The sequence below is a fragment of the Rhinatrema bivittatum genome, chromosome 1 (assembly GCF_901001135.1).
Source record: "Rhinatrema bivittatum chromosome 1, aRhiBiv1.1, whole genome shotgun sequence".
Classification (NCBI taxonomy): Eukaryota; Metazoa; Chordata; class Amphibia; order Gymnophiona; family Rhinatrematidae; genus Rhinatrema; species Rhinatrema bivittatum.
In genome coordinates, this window is record NC_042615.1 from 10916218 (window position 1) to 10931367 (window position 15150).

The 15150-nt window shown below is 41.4% G+C and overlaps 1 protein-coding gene across 8 annotated transcripts in view; it reads left to right on the forward strand.

Annotated features, from left to right (window-relative positions):
* ADAD1 (adenosine deaminase domain containing 1) overlaps nt 1–15150 on the forward strand; it is a 551435-nt gene that overhangs the window by 444979 nt on the left and 91306 nt on the right. For all 8 annotated transcript variants that reach the window (XM_029586923.1, XM_029586984.1, XM_029586949.1 and 5 more), the window contains one exon: nt 7521–7758. In XM_029586923.1, the coding sequence (XP_029442783.1) occupies nt 7521–7758 (238 nt within the window). The remainder of the gene's footprint in view (nt 1–7520; nt 7759–15150) is intronic.

Consider the following 15150-nt stretch of genomic DNA (forward strand, 5'->3'; position numbering starts at 1 on the left):
TACATATGTGCAGGATATATGCAGTGCACTATTCTACAATACCGATGCTCAAGATGAGGTCTTATTGTACCGGTTTACAATGGAACTAGGGGAAACCAATTAACTATATAGAAGATAAAGTTACATTAAACAGGGAGCATAAACATGGGCTTTGGAAGAAAGGAAAGATTTCAAACTAATACAACTGGAGAGTACTGAAAATAGTCAGCGAAAAACAATTAAGTAGCGAGACATATAAAGGTTAACATAATGTTGCTGAATTCGGCTGGAGATTTATCGTAGGCAGTTATTAGCATAGCATTTCTTGAGGAAGGAGGAACAGGGGAGGTAAACAGGGGGGTGGTGGCAGGGCAGGGACTGGAGCGGGGGGTGGGTGGGAAGGAGGAAGTAGGGGATGGGTAGGAAGGTGAGAGAGTCAAAATTGGTTGATAGAGGTTCCTTCAACGGTAGGCTTGGGCGAACAGCCAGGTTTTCAGTTTCTTTCTGAAGGATAGATGGCATTGTTCCTGACGTATATCTGGGGGAAGAGAATTCCAATGGAGCGGACCCGCTGTCGAAAGTGCTCGTTTATGGAATGGAGTTGTGGACAGAGGATTTGTTTGGGGGAGCCTGGAGAGAGCCTTTGATGCCCAAATCAGCGCTTATAGCGGCAGGATGGCCAGTCTGTGGTGGGTAGCCGGGAGGCTCAAGTAGCAGAACAGAATCACATCCACCTCCTTTCACAGCATCACGTGATAGCTGGCTTACTTTTTAACATATTTATAAATGACATGGAAATGGGAACGAGTGAGGTGATGAAATTTAATGACAAAATTATTTACAGTTAAATTACAAGAGGATTGCGAGAAATTGCAAGAGGACATTGTAAAACTAGGAAACTGGGCATGCAAACGAAATTTGAGGACATGTGCAAATGATGCACTTAGGGAAGAGTAACCTAAATTATAGCTACACAATGCAAGGTTCCACTATAAGAGTTGTCATTCAGGAAAAGAATCTACGTATCATCATTGATAACATGTTGAAATCCTCTGCTCAGTGTACATCAGCAGCCAAAAAAGCAAATAGAATGCTAGGAATTATTAAGAAAGGAATGGAGATAAAACAGAATATCACAAATATCATTCCATAGTGCAATCTTATTTTGTTTGTATGCAGTTCTTGTCATACATCTCAAAAAAGATATAGCAGAATTAGAAAAGGTGCAAAGAGGTGACCAAAACGATAGAGGATGGAATGATTTCCCTATGAGGAAAGGCTAAATAGGTTAGAACTCTTCAGCTTGTGGAAAAGATGGTTGAGGGGAGATGAGATATAGAGGTCTATAAAAATAATGAATGGAATAGAACGAGTAAACATGAATCTGTTTACTCTTTCAAAAAGTACAAAGACTGGTGGGGACACAGCAAAGTAACTATATTGTACTTTTAAATCTTTTAAGAGAAAATATTTTTTTTCCCAACACATAATTAAGCTCTGGAATCTATTGCTAGAGGATAAGCATCATGGAATCTATCTACCCCTGGGATCCTGCCAGGTACTTGTGATCTGGATTGGCCACTGTTGGAAATAGGAGACTGGTCTTGATGGACCTTTGGTCTGACTCCGTGTGACAAACCTTATATTATACTAAATCAGTCTATTTATCTTAACTAACATCTACTCTAATACTATGTATGTTACTATATTCTGTTAAAGTAGGACAGCCAGAATCTCCTGGATCTTCTGGGAGACAATGGAGCTGTCTGCTAATCTTTCTGGATCTCTGTGCCAGAGTGGCATGAACTTTGCTGTTGTGGAGCAGTGAGACAGCGCAGGGAATGTGCCCCAGAACAAAATGGAGAGAGTTCAGCCTAATGATAACAAAAAGAGATATGTGTTGTCCTTGTGAGAGACATAGGTTTCTGAATACCAGTAGAGGTGGTGGCATTGGTCAACAAGGGCTGAACAGAGGAGGCAATCATGTCATGGGCCCAGAGGAGTATTATTGGTGTGGAAATTCTGTGAGATACAAAAAAATGCAGGTTGGGGAAGAGGTCTGAGGAGACCAGTTAGACTGGTGAGGAATAGGGAGATTAAGCAAAAGAAAGATACTGGTAAAAATGTGTGGGGGTTGTGAGACTCCTGGGGGATGGGATTGGGTTTGAGAGAGAGACTGACCAGTTGGGGGAGAGAGGGTGGGGGTTGAGAGAGCCTGGTGGTGCTTCACTTTGGGCAGGAGGAGATTACGTAACACCGTTGCCTCTTGATCTTCACAGGGAGAATACCTCCCTAGGAGGCCCTCTGGTGCTGTGCATTCTGCTTTTTTGCCTCTGGGTATGTGAATGGTTGACCACTTCTGTACTAAACCTTATAAGCATCACTGTTGTGCCCCTGTTATCTATTTAATATTTTTAGTTTAAATTATCTAAATGCTGTTTGCAGTTTTTTTTTGTGTTGCAGTTTTTTTTATATGGGGAGGTGGCGTGATGGGTGGTTGTTAGAATAGAATTTCCTTACCTCATTTTCCCCTCTGACTGAAATCCGTATTACAAACTTTCTGATGTTTTGTCATTTAGATCAGGCAGAGCTTTGTACAGTAGCCTCTTCAATATTTCCGTTATCTTTTTAGTATCTGGTTTTGTTTGTATTATGACCTGGCAGTTTCCTGCTCCTCTATACTTCACCTCAATCAGAATAGGACTGGGATCTGACTACATGAGCCTTCATTCGCAACTGAGCAGGGATTTTTCTTCTCTTACATCAATCTCCTTCCCCCAGAATTCCTAGTTTGATCATTGCAGGGACTTTCCTGGGCAGGAACCATTCACCAGAGCTTTTTCTGGAACTCTGCAATTGTAGGCCCTGAATCCAGCCACTAGGTGGTATCACCTCTAAAAATTGATCATGATTCTCTTGGGGGGGTTGTGAATGCTTCTTCTGGAGCATCCACAGCCTACTGGGGGAGTAGAAGACCTGACTTGGTGAGTAGACTGTATCCTCCGATAAGAGTGAACAGGAAAGGGCGAAGATCAAAAGGGCTTCAATAAAAGAGCGCCCCGAACAAAGGCATGGCTTAATATTTATTTATTTATTTATTTAAAAACATTTCTATACCGTCTTTCACAAATAAAATTTGACCAAAAAGGTTAACAAAGTTCAAATATAAAAACAAGGTAAAAAGAAACACAAATATCTGATTAAAATAAAGAACTAAATAAACATAAAATAAAAATAAAACAAAAATGAACAGAATAAAGTAATAGATATAAGAAAAAAAATACAATGTATACTTATAAACCCTAATTCTTTAAAGGTAACTATACTAATTTTACAAAAAACAAGTAAAAGTCAGAAATTTTAAAATAAATTAAAATGTCCCAAAGTTTTCACATGGTTAACAGCAGCATGAACAATAGGTAAATACAATTGTTGAGTAGTCACAAATGGTATATAACTCTTTAAAATTATGTTCATTCCATCATGTTCTGCAAAAGCTATTTTAAATAGGTGAGTTTTTACTGCCGCCTTAAATTCTTTATGGTTAGTAATTTGTTTTAATGTATTAGGGAGCGAGTTCCAAAGCAAAGGTCCTGCCACCGAAAAAGCTCTCTCTCTATTTATATTTAATCTGGCCAGCCTAACTGTAGGAACGTCAAGTAAATGTTTACTAGCAGATCTAAGTTTTCTAGTTAGTTTGTATAACCGTAATGTAGTACAGAGCCAAGTTGAATCTGGATCATGTTTTGTTTTTTTTTAATTCTTTATTTATCAGTTTTTAATATACAATCAAAACAATATTGCATAATTGAAATATCAATAAATGGTTAACACATAAAATAAGGGAAAAAGAAAAAAAAACTAAGTACAAGAAAAAATGATTTGTTAACCCCTCTATTTACTTATCAAACAAATTGGAGGGGTTTTAGTTCCTATAATGGGAGACATTATCAAGTAACTTTTCTAAGAAATCAATTAGCATATCCTACACCTTCTTTTCCTTACTTAACTGGAAGCCGGGGTAGATGTAGGTTGTCTCATCTGGTCTAAGAAATTCTTTAATTGGTCGGGAACAAAGAAAATGTACACATCTTCCTGTCTTTTAACTATACATTTACAGGGAAAACGTAGGAGAAACGAGAAACCCAGTGATATTACATCCTGACGGTAAGCCAAAAAGGCTTTGTCTCGTTTGAGTGGAAAATGCTAAGTCAGGAAAGATTTTTATCGTTTTTTGCATTTAGGAAATTGGAAATTTATTGAAATATCTTTTCATTACTGCATTGACATCGGCAATAGAATAGAAGGATACTAATAATGTACCCTAACTTATAACATTCACAGAAGAGTCCTCCAGAAAATTCGAAAGGTCTCCCTGGAACATTTCCATTCCTGGTAATTCCCTTCTAACAGGAAGAAAATAGCAATTATTAATTACTGGGATTGTTCTAGGGAAAAACCCAATTGCTCAACCAATATCTTTTTTAAGGTAATTAGTGGCTCTTCGCCAACAACTCTCGGGAAATTTAAAAATCTTAAATTGAGTTTCTTGGAACTATTCTCAAGCATTTCTATACGCCTGGTCATAGCTTCCCTATCTTTCACTACTGCAACATTGAAATCCAAAGATTTCCTTTCCTGATTTTCCAAATGTTTAACTCTATCATTGATTTCTTTAAACTGCGATTGAATTTTTTGAGAGTCTTGTTCATTTTTACTATATACCATATCAATTTTCCCTTCCAAGGTCTTAATACTTATAGACATGCCTGCCATTTCCCACAGCGTTTCCAGTGTCACCAATGCAGGGCGAGTCATACCTCCTGCTAGCTGAATATTAGGCATAAGATTTTCCCCTCCATTAACTGGAGTTACAAGAGGCAGCCTCTCATTACCCCCTGTGGTTCTCACAGGAGTAACTTGAGTGTCTCTCCTCTCATTTGGACGCTGAGTGTGGGTTTGAAAATTCCCCACACTAGGTCCCAGTTCTTCATCGGCATTCACATTCACAGTTGGTCCTGAGGTAATTTCTAGCGCCATGTGTATTGGCGACAGCCCAGTATTCGGGCTAAGGGAAGCCTCCTCTGTAGACTCAAGGGGTCTTCCCTGACCCCTTGGTACACCAAAGTCCTCAGCGTCCCTCACTTGTGGTATAGGTGAGAGCATATAGTTGGTAATTTCTTGTTGGACAGCCGGTAGAGTTGGAAGAGTGGGGGAACACTCTAACTCTACCTTTACATTTAGGAGGCATTTTTTTATAATCACAAAACGAAAGTCCCAACTAGTTCCCCTTATGTTAATACAGTTAAACAGGAACTGATGATCCAGAGAGAGAGGGGTAAATCAAAAAGGTCTTACATATCCAACAAATCCGGCGAAGCCCGGCAAAGCCCGCTGACTGCGTGCGCCCCTTGAGCGCGCGCTCTTCAGCGCACGCCGGCTCTGCTGCGCGCCGCAGCACGGCTGATCTTTAAGCCGCTTCCGGGACCGCCCCCTCTCTCGACGTCTGACGTCAGCAGGCCGGTCCAGCTGGTCGAGGAGCAATCTTGCTTCACGGCCGGCAGCTGATGGAAATAAGCGCTGCGTTCCGGTCCTCCTCTCTCTCTCCCTCGGGTAACGAGCGCAGCGCGGCTGATCTTTAATCCACTAACGGGACCGTCCCCCCTCTCGACGTCTGACAGCAGGCCGGTCCAGCTGGTCGAGGAGCAATCTTGCTTCACGGCCGGCAGCTGATGGAAATAAGCACTGCGTTCCGGTCCTCCTCTCTCTCTCCCTCGGGTAACGAGCGCAGCGCGGCTGATCTTTAAGCCACTAACGGGACCGCCCCCTCTCTCGACGTCTGACAGCAGGCCGGTCCAGCTGGTCGAGGAGCAATCTTGCTTCATGGCCGGCAGCTGATGGAAATAAGCGCTGCGTTCCGGTCCTCCTCTCTCTCTCCCTCGGGTGCGGGATCATGTATTAATGAATGGATTAGAGATAATACTTTGTATTTCACACGGAATTTGATAGGGTGACAATGAAGAAGGGCGAACCTCATAACGGCGATGAGATTAAAGGGTCATGCTAATAGAGGCATTGATGAATATGGTCGCCTCTAATGCCTTTATTAGCATGGATCTTTAATCTCTTTTATTGAAGCCCTTTTGATCTTCTTGCAGGAAGGGCAAAACTTCCCCAGCCTCTGCAGCAGCTCCGGCAACTTACCTGGAGAGAGCCTGCCAAGCCATTGCTGCTGATGCCCCCAGCGCTCTGAGCCATCATCTCAGGCGCTGCTGTGGCTCCTGAAACCCGGTCAACTCTGGCATTGACTGAAAAGTGGCAACTCCCGCTCGCTCGGCCCCGCTCCTACTGACACCAGTCTCCGCCTCCATCCCTCCTTCCCACCACTGCCACCGCCCCCAGCACTCCATGAGCCATCATACCCGGTGCTGGCGCAGCTCCCAAAACACCATACACTCAAAGCAACTCCTGCCTGCTTGACTCAGCCCCACCCCCACTGACACAGGCTCCGCCCTGGCCCCTCCTCCTGGCCTAAGTGGCCCCAGAGGTCACAAAGGCCATGACTTTAGTTTTGTGGGAGGAGGGGCCGGGAGTGGTCCTGGAGCTGAGTGGGGGTGAGTTGCTGCTTTTCAGCTGATGCCAGAGTGTATGGAGTTTCGGGAGCCGCAGCAGCACCAGGGATGATGGCTTGGGGAGTGCTGGGGGCAGCAGCAGTGGCTTGGCCAGCTCTCTCCGGGTAAGTTGCCGCAGCTGCTGAGGAGGTTCTGCTCTCTCTTCACGAAGATCAAAGGGACTTCAATAAAAGAGATTAAAGACCCGTGCTAATAAAGGCATTAGAGACGCCCACATTCATCACCGCCTTTATTAGCACGGGCCTTTAATCTCATCACCATTATGAGGTTCACCCTTCTTGATTGTTGCTTTTATTAAGCCGTGCCTTTGTTTGCGGCTTATTGAAGCCCTTTTGATCTTCGCCCTTTTCTGCTCACCCTTACTGAAGTAAACCTTAGCAGACTTGGGATGGCCTATATCTGGATTTGTAAATCCTTCAAGTGGTTTATCTCTGGTAAGGAGTTAATTTATCTCTTTTAAATTGGTTTTAGATCTGTTTAGTAGTTTTGCTATTGCTATTTTAGTGCAGACTGTTTAAAAGAAAAAAAAAAAAAAAAAAAGACACAAATGTAGACTTCAGACCAAAACAGTGGAAACAAGATATAAAGAAAACAAAGGTTTGTTTAAAAAAAAAAAAAAGACAGAATCAGTGATAAAGATGATGAAACCTAGGTTAATAACATAAGCAAAAACAGAAAAGTGATAAAGGAGATACAGAAACAATACTAAAGATTGAAATCCTTTACATTAAACTTGCCATTACAGGATGCATTATAGAGAAATGCCACAAAGGAAAACAATGAAAACCAGAATATATATCTATCTATCTATATATATATCTATCTATCTATATATATAGATAGATATATATTTATGGAAGCTGTGCTTTTTTCATGTGCATGCATATTAACGTATTTTTCTATTTTTAGGAGACGCAAATTGCACAGATACTAGAGGTTTAGAAATGGCTATTAAACAACGTGTTGATGATTCTCTTACTTCAAAGCTTCCCATGTTCTATCTGGTCAACAGACCTTATATTAGTCTGGTGGCATCTGTGTACCCTATTCAAATGGACTCAATATATGGATCACTTAGTCTTAATTGGTCCCAAGGGGACATTTGCTTGGAAGTAGTGGATGGACTGAAGGGAAAGATCATCGACAGGTAAGAGTATCTGATTGTAACACAGCAGATTTTTTTTTCAGATTTTGATTTTTATACATTTTTACTTGTTACCATGTCTACTATAGATGTTTAACATTATACACTACAAAATAATTCATCAAATAGAGAACACAATAACTAAGATGTTAAATGCAATAGGGCACATTAAGTGACATGATAAATCAGGTTCCCAACCTTTTCAAGCCCTAGGTACATCTGCATTAACAAAATTGTTGTGTAGCATGCTATCCTCCTCGGTGCAAGTAATGTAGACATGGAGATGACTATTAAGGACCAGAGAAGAGCTAGAGAAGCACTGATAGTCCCACCAGTCTCTCTTCCAAAATTTAAAACAAAGGAAGAGAGGGGGCAGAAACACATGTACTCATCATAATGGACTAGTTCCCTCTTTAATATTACAAGTGCAGGAAAAAGAAATTGGTCTGATGTGGACGGCCAGCTCAGTTACCTTGGCTGCCACATGTGAATGCCAAAGCTCCTCCACTGCTGTTTTTGCTGCTCCTAACTCTGAGTCATATACAGTGCTCACTGGACACACTCCCTGTCTTACTCAGCTTGGGGATAAGACAGCCTGGAAGGATCAAAGGATGAGCCTCAGGATGGGGAAGATGAGAATGTGCTGTGTACAATTTGTGCTGAATAAAGTGGGTTCTGCTTATCCATGTTGCACACACTGCCCATTAATTACCACACTCCAGGGCTCATATTGTAGCAAGGAAGAAGCATGCATGATTACAGTGTTCTCAGAAAGGAGCTCCTACACTACCTGTTGCTATGAGCAAGCTCACGTAGTGTTCATAGGAAAATCAGACAGTGGTGACTTTTCTATGGCACACCTGATTAGGTCCAATGGCACACTGAAAAACCAAGAGAGAATAATTTAATTTTTTTGTTTTAGCATTAATGGAAGTTCTTGGTAGCAATTTTTTTATTTTGCATACTACACAAAAGTAAATTTGGTTTTTTTTCCATCAATCAAATTTGCAAGGAACATATTTATATTGCGGAAAACGATGGAAAAATAAAATCTATTTAGTAAAGAATATCTTAAGTTTTCACTCATTCCTGCTGGATCTTTCCAGAATTGGTATGTTCTTTTCCCATGCACAATTGATGTTTAGCTGCAAAAGTTCATATAATGAAATAACTTTGAAAATATAGGGAAGATGGGCAGCCAGTGGAGGTCTTTGAGTGATGGGCAGCCAGTGGAGGTCTTTGAGAGTGGGTGTGATGTGGGAGGATTTTCTGTGGTTAGTGATAATTCTGGCGGCGGTATTTTGTAGGACTTGGAGGGGTTTGATATGGATTTCTGGTAGTCCAATGAGGAGGGAGTTGCAGTAGTCAAGTTTTGAGAAAATAATTGATTGAAGTACTGTTCGGAAATCATGCAGTTGGAGGAGGGGTTTGAGTTTTTTAAGTGTTTGAAGCTTGAAAAATCCATCTTTGATTGTATTGGAGATGTGACGTTTAAAGTTGAGTTGGCTGTCGATTGTTACTCCTAGGTTTTTTGTGGATGGTGTGTGTGAGATTCTTGATAAGTTTGGCATCCCAGGGTTGATTGAGCTCCCTGGATTGCTTGAGGGGGTGCTTGTGAGAGGAGATGGACGGTCGTCATGGATGTGAATGATTTCTGTTTTGGCTTGGTTAAGGCAGAGAGATAATTGGGATAGCAGTTGTGATAGTTTTGAACTGAGTTTGTTCCATCTTTCCATGGTGAGTTCAATGGACTTGGTTATGGGGAGTAGAATTTGTATGTCGTCTGCATAGACAAAGTAGGTGAGGTTGGCATCTGAGAGGTATTTGCATAGTGGGAGGAGGTAGATGTTGAAGAGGGTTGAGGATAGTGAAGAACCTTGAGGGACGCCATGGGTGAGGGGCACTTGGGAGGATTCAGATGAGTTTGTCCTGACAATGAAGGATCTGTTACTGAGGTAGGATTTGAACCAATTGAGTGTAGTGTCTTGAAGACCGATTTCTTTAAGCCTGGTGAGGAGTGTTCTGTGGTTGATGGTGTCAAAGGCGGCTGATATATCAAGGAGTATCAGGAGGAATTTTTTGCCACTGTCACGACCTCTTAGGATGGTGTCGGTGAGAGCGAGGAGGAGAGTCTCTGTGCTGTAGAATTTTCTGAAGCCATGCTGTGTTGGGTGGAGAAAATTGTGGGCGTCTAGGTGGTCTGTAAGTTGATTGTTGACAGTTTTCTCAATGATTTTTGCTAGGAATGGGAGGTTGGAGACTGGTCTGTAGTTTGCAGGATCTGATTTGTCGAGTTGCGGTTTTTTGATGATTGGTTTGATGATGGCGTTTTTGAGTTTGTCTGGGAAGATTCCTTGCTCAAGTGATAGGTTGATGATTTGTGTTATAGGTTTGACAATAATCTCTTTGAGTTTTAGGGTTTTGATGGGGATAGAGTCAACGGGGTAGGAAGCTGGGTTGGTTTTTTTGATGATGGGTTCTATTTCAGTAGATGCAACAGGTGTGAATTGAGTCCATGTGTGAATGGGTGTAGGGATGTTTGTTGAGTCGTTGTGGGATGGGGGAATCTTGGCAATGATGTTGTCGACTTTGTCCTTGAAAAATTGTGCTAGTTTGTCACTGGAGATGTTGTTGGAGTTTGGTGTTGTGTCATTCTGGATAGGGTTGGTGAGTTCTTTGACGTAGGAGAAGAGGGTCCTCGGGTTGAATTGGTATTCATGAATTCTTGTTGTGTAGAAATTGCGCTTTGCTGTGTTGAGGTCAGCTGTATAGTTGTGTAGTAGTGATCTGTATTTGTCTTTTAGGTTTGGTGTAGGTGTTCATCTCCATTGTTTTTCGGTTTGTCTCAGTGTTCGTTTTGATGTTTTCAGTTCAGGGGTGTACCAAGGAGCATTTTGTTTAGTAGATGGTCTGATTTCCTTTTTTATTGTGGGGCATAATGTATTGGCTATGTCAGCATTGATGGAAATCCAGGAGTTTGTGGCTGAATTGGCATCATGTAGGTTAATTGTTTTTAGTGCTTCAGGTAGCAGCTCTGCAAGATCTTCACTGGAGCATGGTTTGGTGTATTCGATGAAGCAGGAGTCTGTTTTCACTGTGGTCGATTGATGTTGTAGCTTGGCTTGTATGAGGTAGTGGTCAGACCATGGAGTCGGGGTTGTAGTGGTTGGTTCAGTTGCAGATATTTTATTGTTAATGAAGATTAAATCAAGGGTGTGCCCTGATTTCTGAGTGGGGGTGTTAATGATTTGGGAGAATCCGAGAGCAGTCATAGTGGATAGGAGCAGTTCGCAGGTGGGAGATGGTGGGTGGGTGTCAATATGGAGATTGAAGTCTCCTAGTATGATGGCTGATTCTTGTAGGTTGATGTGTGTTGTGATGGTTTCGACCAGGGGGGAGAGGTTGTGCTGTAGGCAACCTGGTGGGGCGTAGAGGAGCAGTATTTGTAGATGTTTTGATTTGAATAGGTTGGTCTCGAATGGAGGAGGTAAGCTTAGGGGGTAGGAGGAGAATTTAAGTTTTTTGTGGGCAAGGAATAGTAGTCCTCCTCCCTTTCTTTTGCTTCTAGGTATGGAGAATATGTTGTATGTGTTTCTGGGCAGTTGATTGAGTAGGACTGTGTCAGTGTGTTTGAGCCAGGATTCCGTTATACAGAATATGTCTGGTTGGTAGTCTGTGAGCAGGTCGCGAATGATTGGGATTTTTTTGGTGATAGACTGTGCATTTATGAGGAGGAGAGTGATGAGTGTGAGAGTGTTAAAGGATATTTTAGGGTTGGTGTGGATTTTGGTGAGGCGTCTGGTGGAGGGAGTGGCTTTGGGAGGGTGGTGCTGGATGTAGCGGTGGGGTAGTTTGGGAATGCATTGGATTGGATCCATTGCGTGTGTTTTTGTTGTGTGAGGGAGCCTGTTTGATTGCTGCGTGGTTGTTTAATGATGTGGGGAAGGTTTGAGGAGGTTTGGGTAGGTTATGATATGCAGACACAGTAATGCAATTTAAACAGGGTAGGTTATGCGATGCAGAGTAGGTTATGATATGCAAACACAGTAATGCAATTAAACAGAATTAAACACAAAGAATCCAGTATAAAACCCTCACCCTTATACACAAAAAAATAAACAATAACAAAATGGACTGGCTAAACAACACTATCCAACCATACTCCACACAAAGGAATCTCAGATCCTCCAACACAGGTCTCCTCTCCATCCCAAATCTCAAAAACGCTCACCTCAATGCAACACGCAAACGAGCCATCACAATAGCTGGCCCTACCCTATGGAACTCCCTCCCCACACATCTCAGAAACGAACCCTCACCACAAGTCTTTAAAAAACAGCTAAAAACATGGCTGTTCTTGAAAGCCTTCCCTCCGGACTCCCAACCTCCTCAAATGCATGTTCTTGAAAACCTTCACACCTGACCCTAACATGCACTAACGCATAACACCCCCCTCACTACCACCCCCTCCTTTCCCCCCCCATTCCCATTCGCCCCCCCCTTTCACCACCCCAACCCACCCCTACCCCATTCCCACTCCCTCCCTCTCACACCATAGCCCCTGACACCAGATCTAATCGTAACCAAGTCATACTGTATATATTGTATATAGGATATATGCTCCAAATTATACTCACATTCATTTGTATTCATATGTTACAATGTTATTACTTCAATAGTTTAATTAATTGTTATCTTGTTAAATGTAAAATAGGGCAGATCTCGCCCTATTCAACTTGTTACCTGGAAACCGATGTGATATCTCGATCGAATGTCGGTATACAAAATAAATAAATAAATAAATAAATAAAGATAACTTAAAAAGAAAACTGTGGTTTTCAAGGGTGATGAGTCAGATGAACTGAGCCAAATCACTGTGCATCTGGAAAATGTAGTAGGCCAGATTGACAGACTAAAGAGTAGCAAATCACCTGTCCTGGATGGTGTGTATCCCAGGGTTCAAAAGGAACTAATGAAATTTCAGATCTATTAGTTAGTTGGTAACCTTTCATTAAAATCATCCATTGTAACTGAAGACTGGACGGGTGGCCAATGTAACCCCAATATTTAAAAAGGGCTCCAGGGGCAATCCGAGAAACTACAGACCATTGAGCCTGACTTCAGTGCTGGGAAAAATAGTGGAAACTATTCTAAATATCAAATTCACAGAGCAATATAGAAAGACATGGTTTAATAGAACACAGCATGTATTTACACAAGGCAAGTCTTGCCTCACAAATCTGCTTCATTTTTTTTCATGGGGTTAATAAACATGTAGATAAAGGTGAACCGGCAGAAGGCGTTTGACAAAGTCTCTCATGAGAGGCTTCTAAGAAAACGAAAAAGTCATGGGATAGGAGGCGATGTCTTTTCGTGGATTACAAAGTGTTTAAAAGACAGGAAATGAGAATAGGATTAAATGGTCAATTTTCTCAGTGGAAAAGGGTAACTGTGGAGGGCCTCAGGGATCTGTACTTGGACCAGTACATTTCAGTATATTTATAAATGATCTGGAAAGGAATACTAGTGAGGTAATCAAATTCGCAGATGATACAAAATTATTCAGAGTAGTTAAATCACAAGCGGATTATGATAAATTGCAGGAGGAACTTGCGAGACTGGAAGATTAGGCCTTCAAGTGGCAGATGAAATTCAATGTGAACAAGTGCAATTATTGCATATAGGGAAAAATAACCCATGCTGTAGTTACATGATGTTAGGTTCCATACTAGGAGCTACCACCCAGGAAAAAGATCTAGGCATCATAGTGGCTTAGTGCACTGCGGCAGTCAAAAGAGCAAACAATGTTAGGGATTATTAGGAAGGGAATGGTGAATAAAACGGAAAATGTCATAATGCCTCTGTATCACTCCATGATGAGACCGCACCTGGAGTACTGTGTACAATTCTGGTCACTGCATCTCAAAAAAAGATATAGTTGCCCTGGCGAAGGTACAGAGAAGGGCGACCAAAATGATAAAGGGGATGGAACAGCTCCCCTCTGAGGAAAGGCTAAAGAGGTTAGGGCTGTTCAGCTTGGAGAAGAGACTGTTGAAGGGGGGCTATGATAGAGGTCTTTAAAATCAAGAGAGATCTAGATCAGGTAAATGTGAATCGATTATTTATTCTTTCAAATAATAGAAGGACTAGGGGGGGTATTCCATGAAGTTAGCATGTAGCACATTTAAAACTAATTGGAGAAAATTCTTTTTCACTCAGCACACAATTAAACTCTGGAATTTGTTGCTAGAGGATGTGGTTAGTGCAGTTAGTGTAGCTGGGTTTAAAAAAGGTTTGGACAAGTTCTTGGAGAAGTCCATTACCTGCTATTAATCAAGTTGACTTAGGAAATAGCCACTGCTATTACCAGCATCAGTAGCATGGGATAATACCGTACTTAGTTTTTAGCCTGGATTGGCCACTGTTGGAGAAAGGATGCTGGATTTGATGGACCCTTGGTCTGACCCAGTATGGCAATTTCTTATGTTCTTATGAGAATGCGAGCATTTTCCTCCAATATGAGTTTGAAATAAGCTCAGTTTAAATTTTCACACAGATATTTCTCCAAAAAGGCACATGATTGTGTATGGCTAAATCTGATATGTATAAAAAATGTAGGGATAGGATGGATATGTTGGGACACCAATTTTGGGCTTACGTATCTATGGGACAAGTGCAGAAATTTAAAGCTCATTGGGTACATCTCCCATTAGACATATCTATATTTTTGTGGGATGATTTGTATAAATGTTTAACATTAGGTTGTGGTACAGAAAGTTGTTACTTTTAGCAAGAAATGTATATTGTAAAAATGGTTGATACCAGAAGCACCATCATTGACACAACTAAAAAAATTTGATATATCAAGTGTGTGTTGGAAAAATATGCAGAGAATTGACTGGAGGTTGAAGCATGATTTCCTGAAGCGCTAGGACACTTATTTGCAATCTTTAACTCCAAAAGCTTGGAGTTTAATTTTAAATGATATACCAGTATAACAGAGAAGGTTTCTTTTGCTTTTTGCCTTTTTCTGGATGGAACTATACCATGGTATAATGTATTTTGAGATTTTTGATAAGGAGTCGGTTGAGCAGGATGGGATAAGTGGGGGGATGGGTATGAAAAATTGAAAAGATGTATTTCGAAACTTGTATACTACCTAACGGTGTGAAGGATCATTATGCTGCAGGGCAGTTTTGTTGTGTGACAAGTTATGTTTCTTGAAATACAAATAAAAAGTTTGAAACAAAGTTATGGGATAGGAAGCAATATTCTATTGTAGACTGAAAACTGGTTAAAAAAAATGGGGTCAATTTTTTCATTGGAGAAAGATGACTAGTGGTTGTGTGCCCCAGTGCTGGGACGACTGCTATATAACATATTTGTAAATGACCT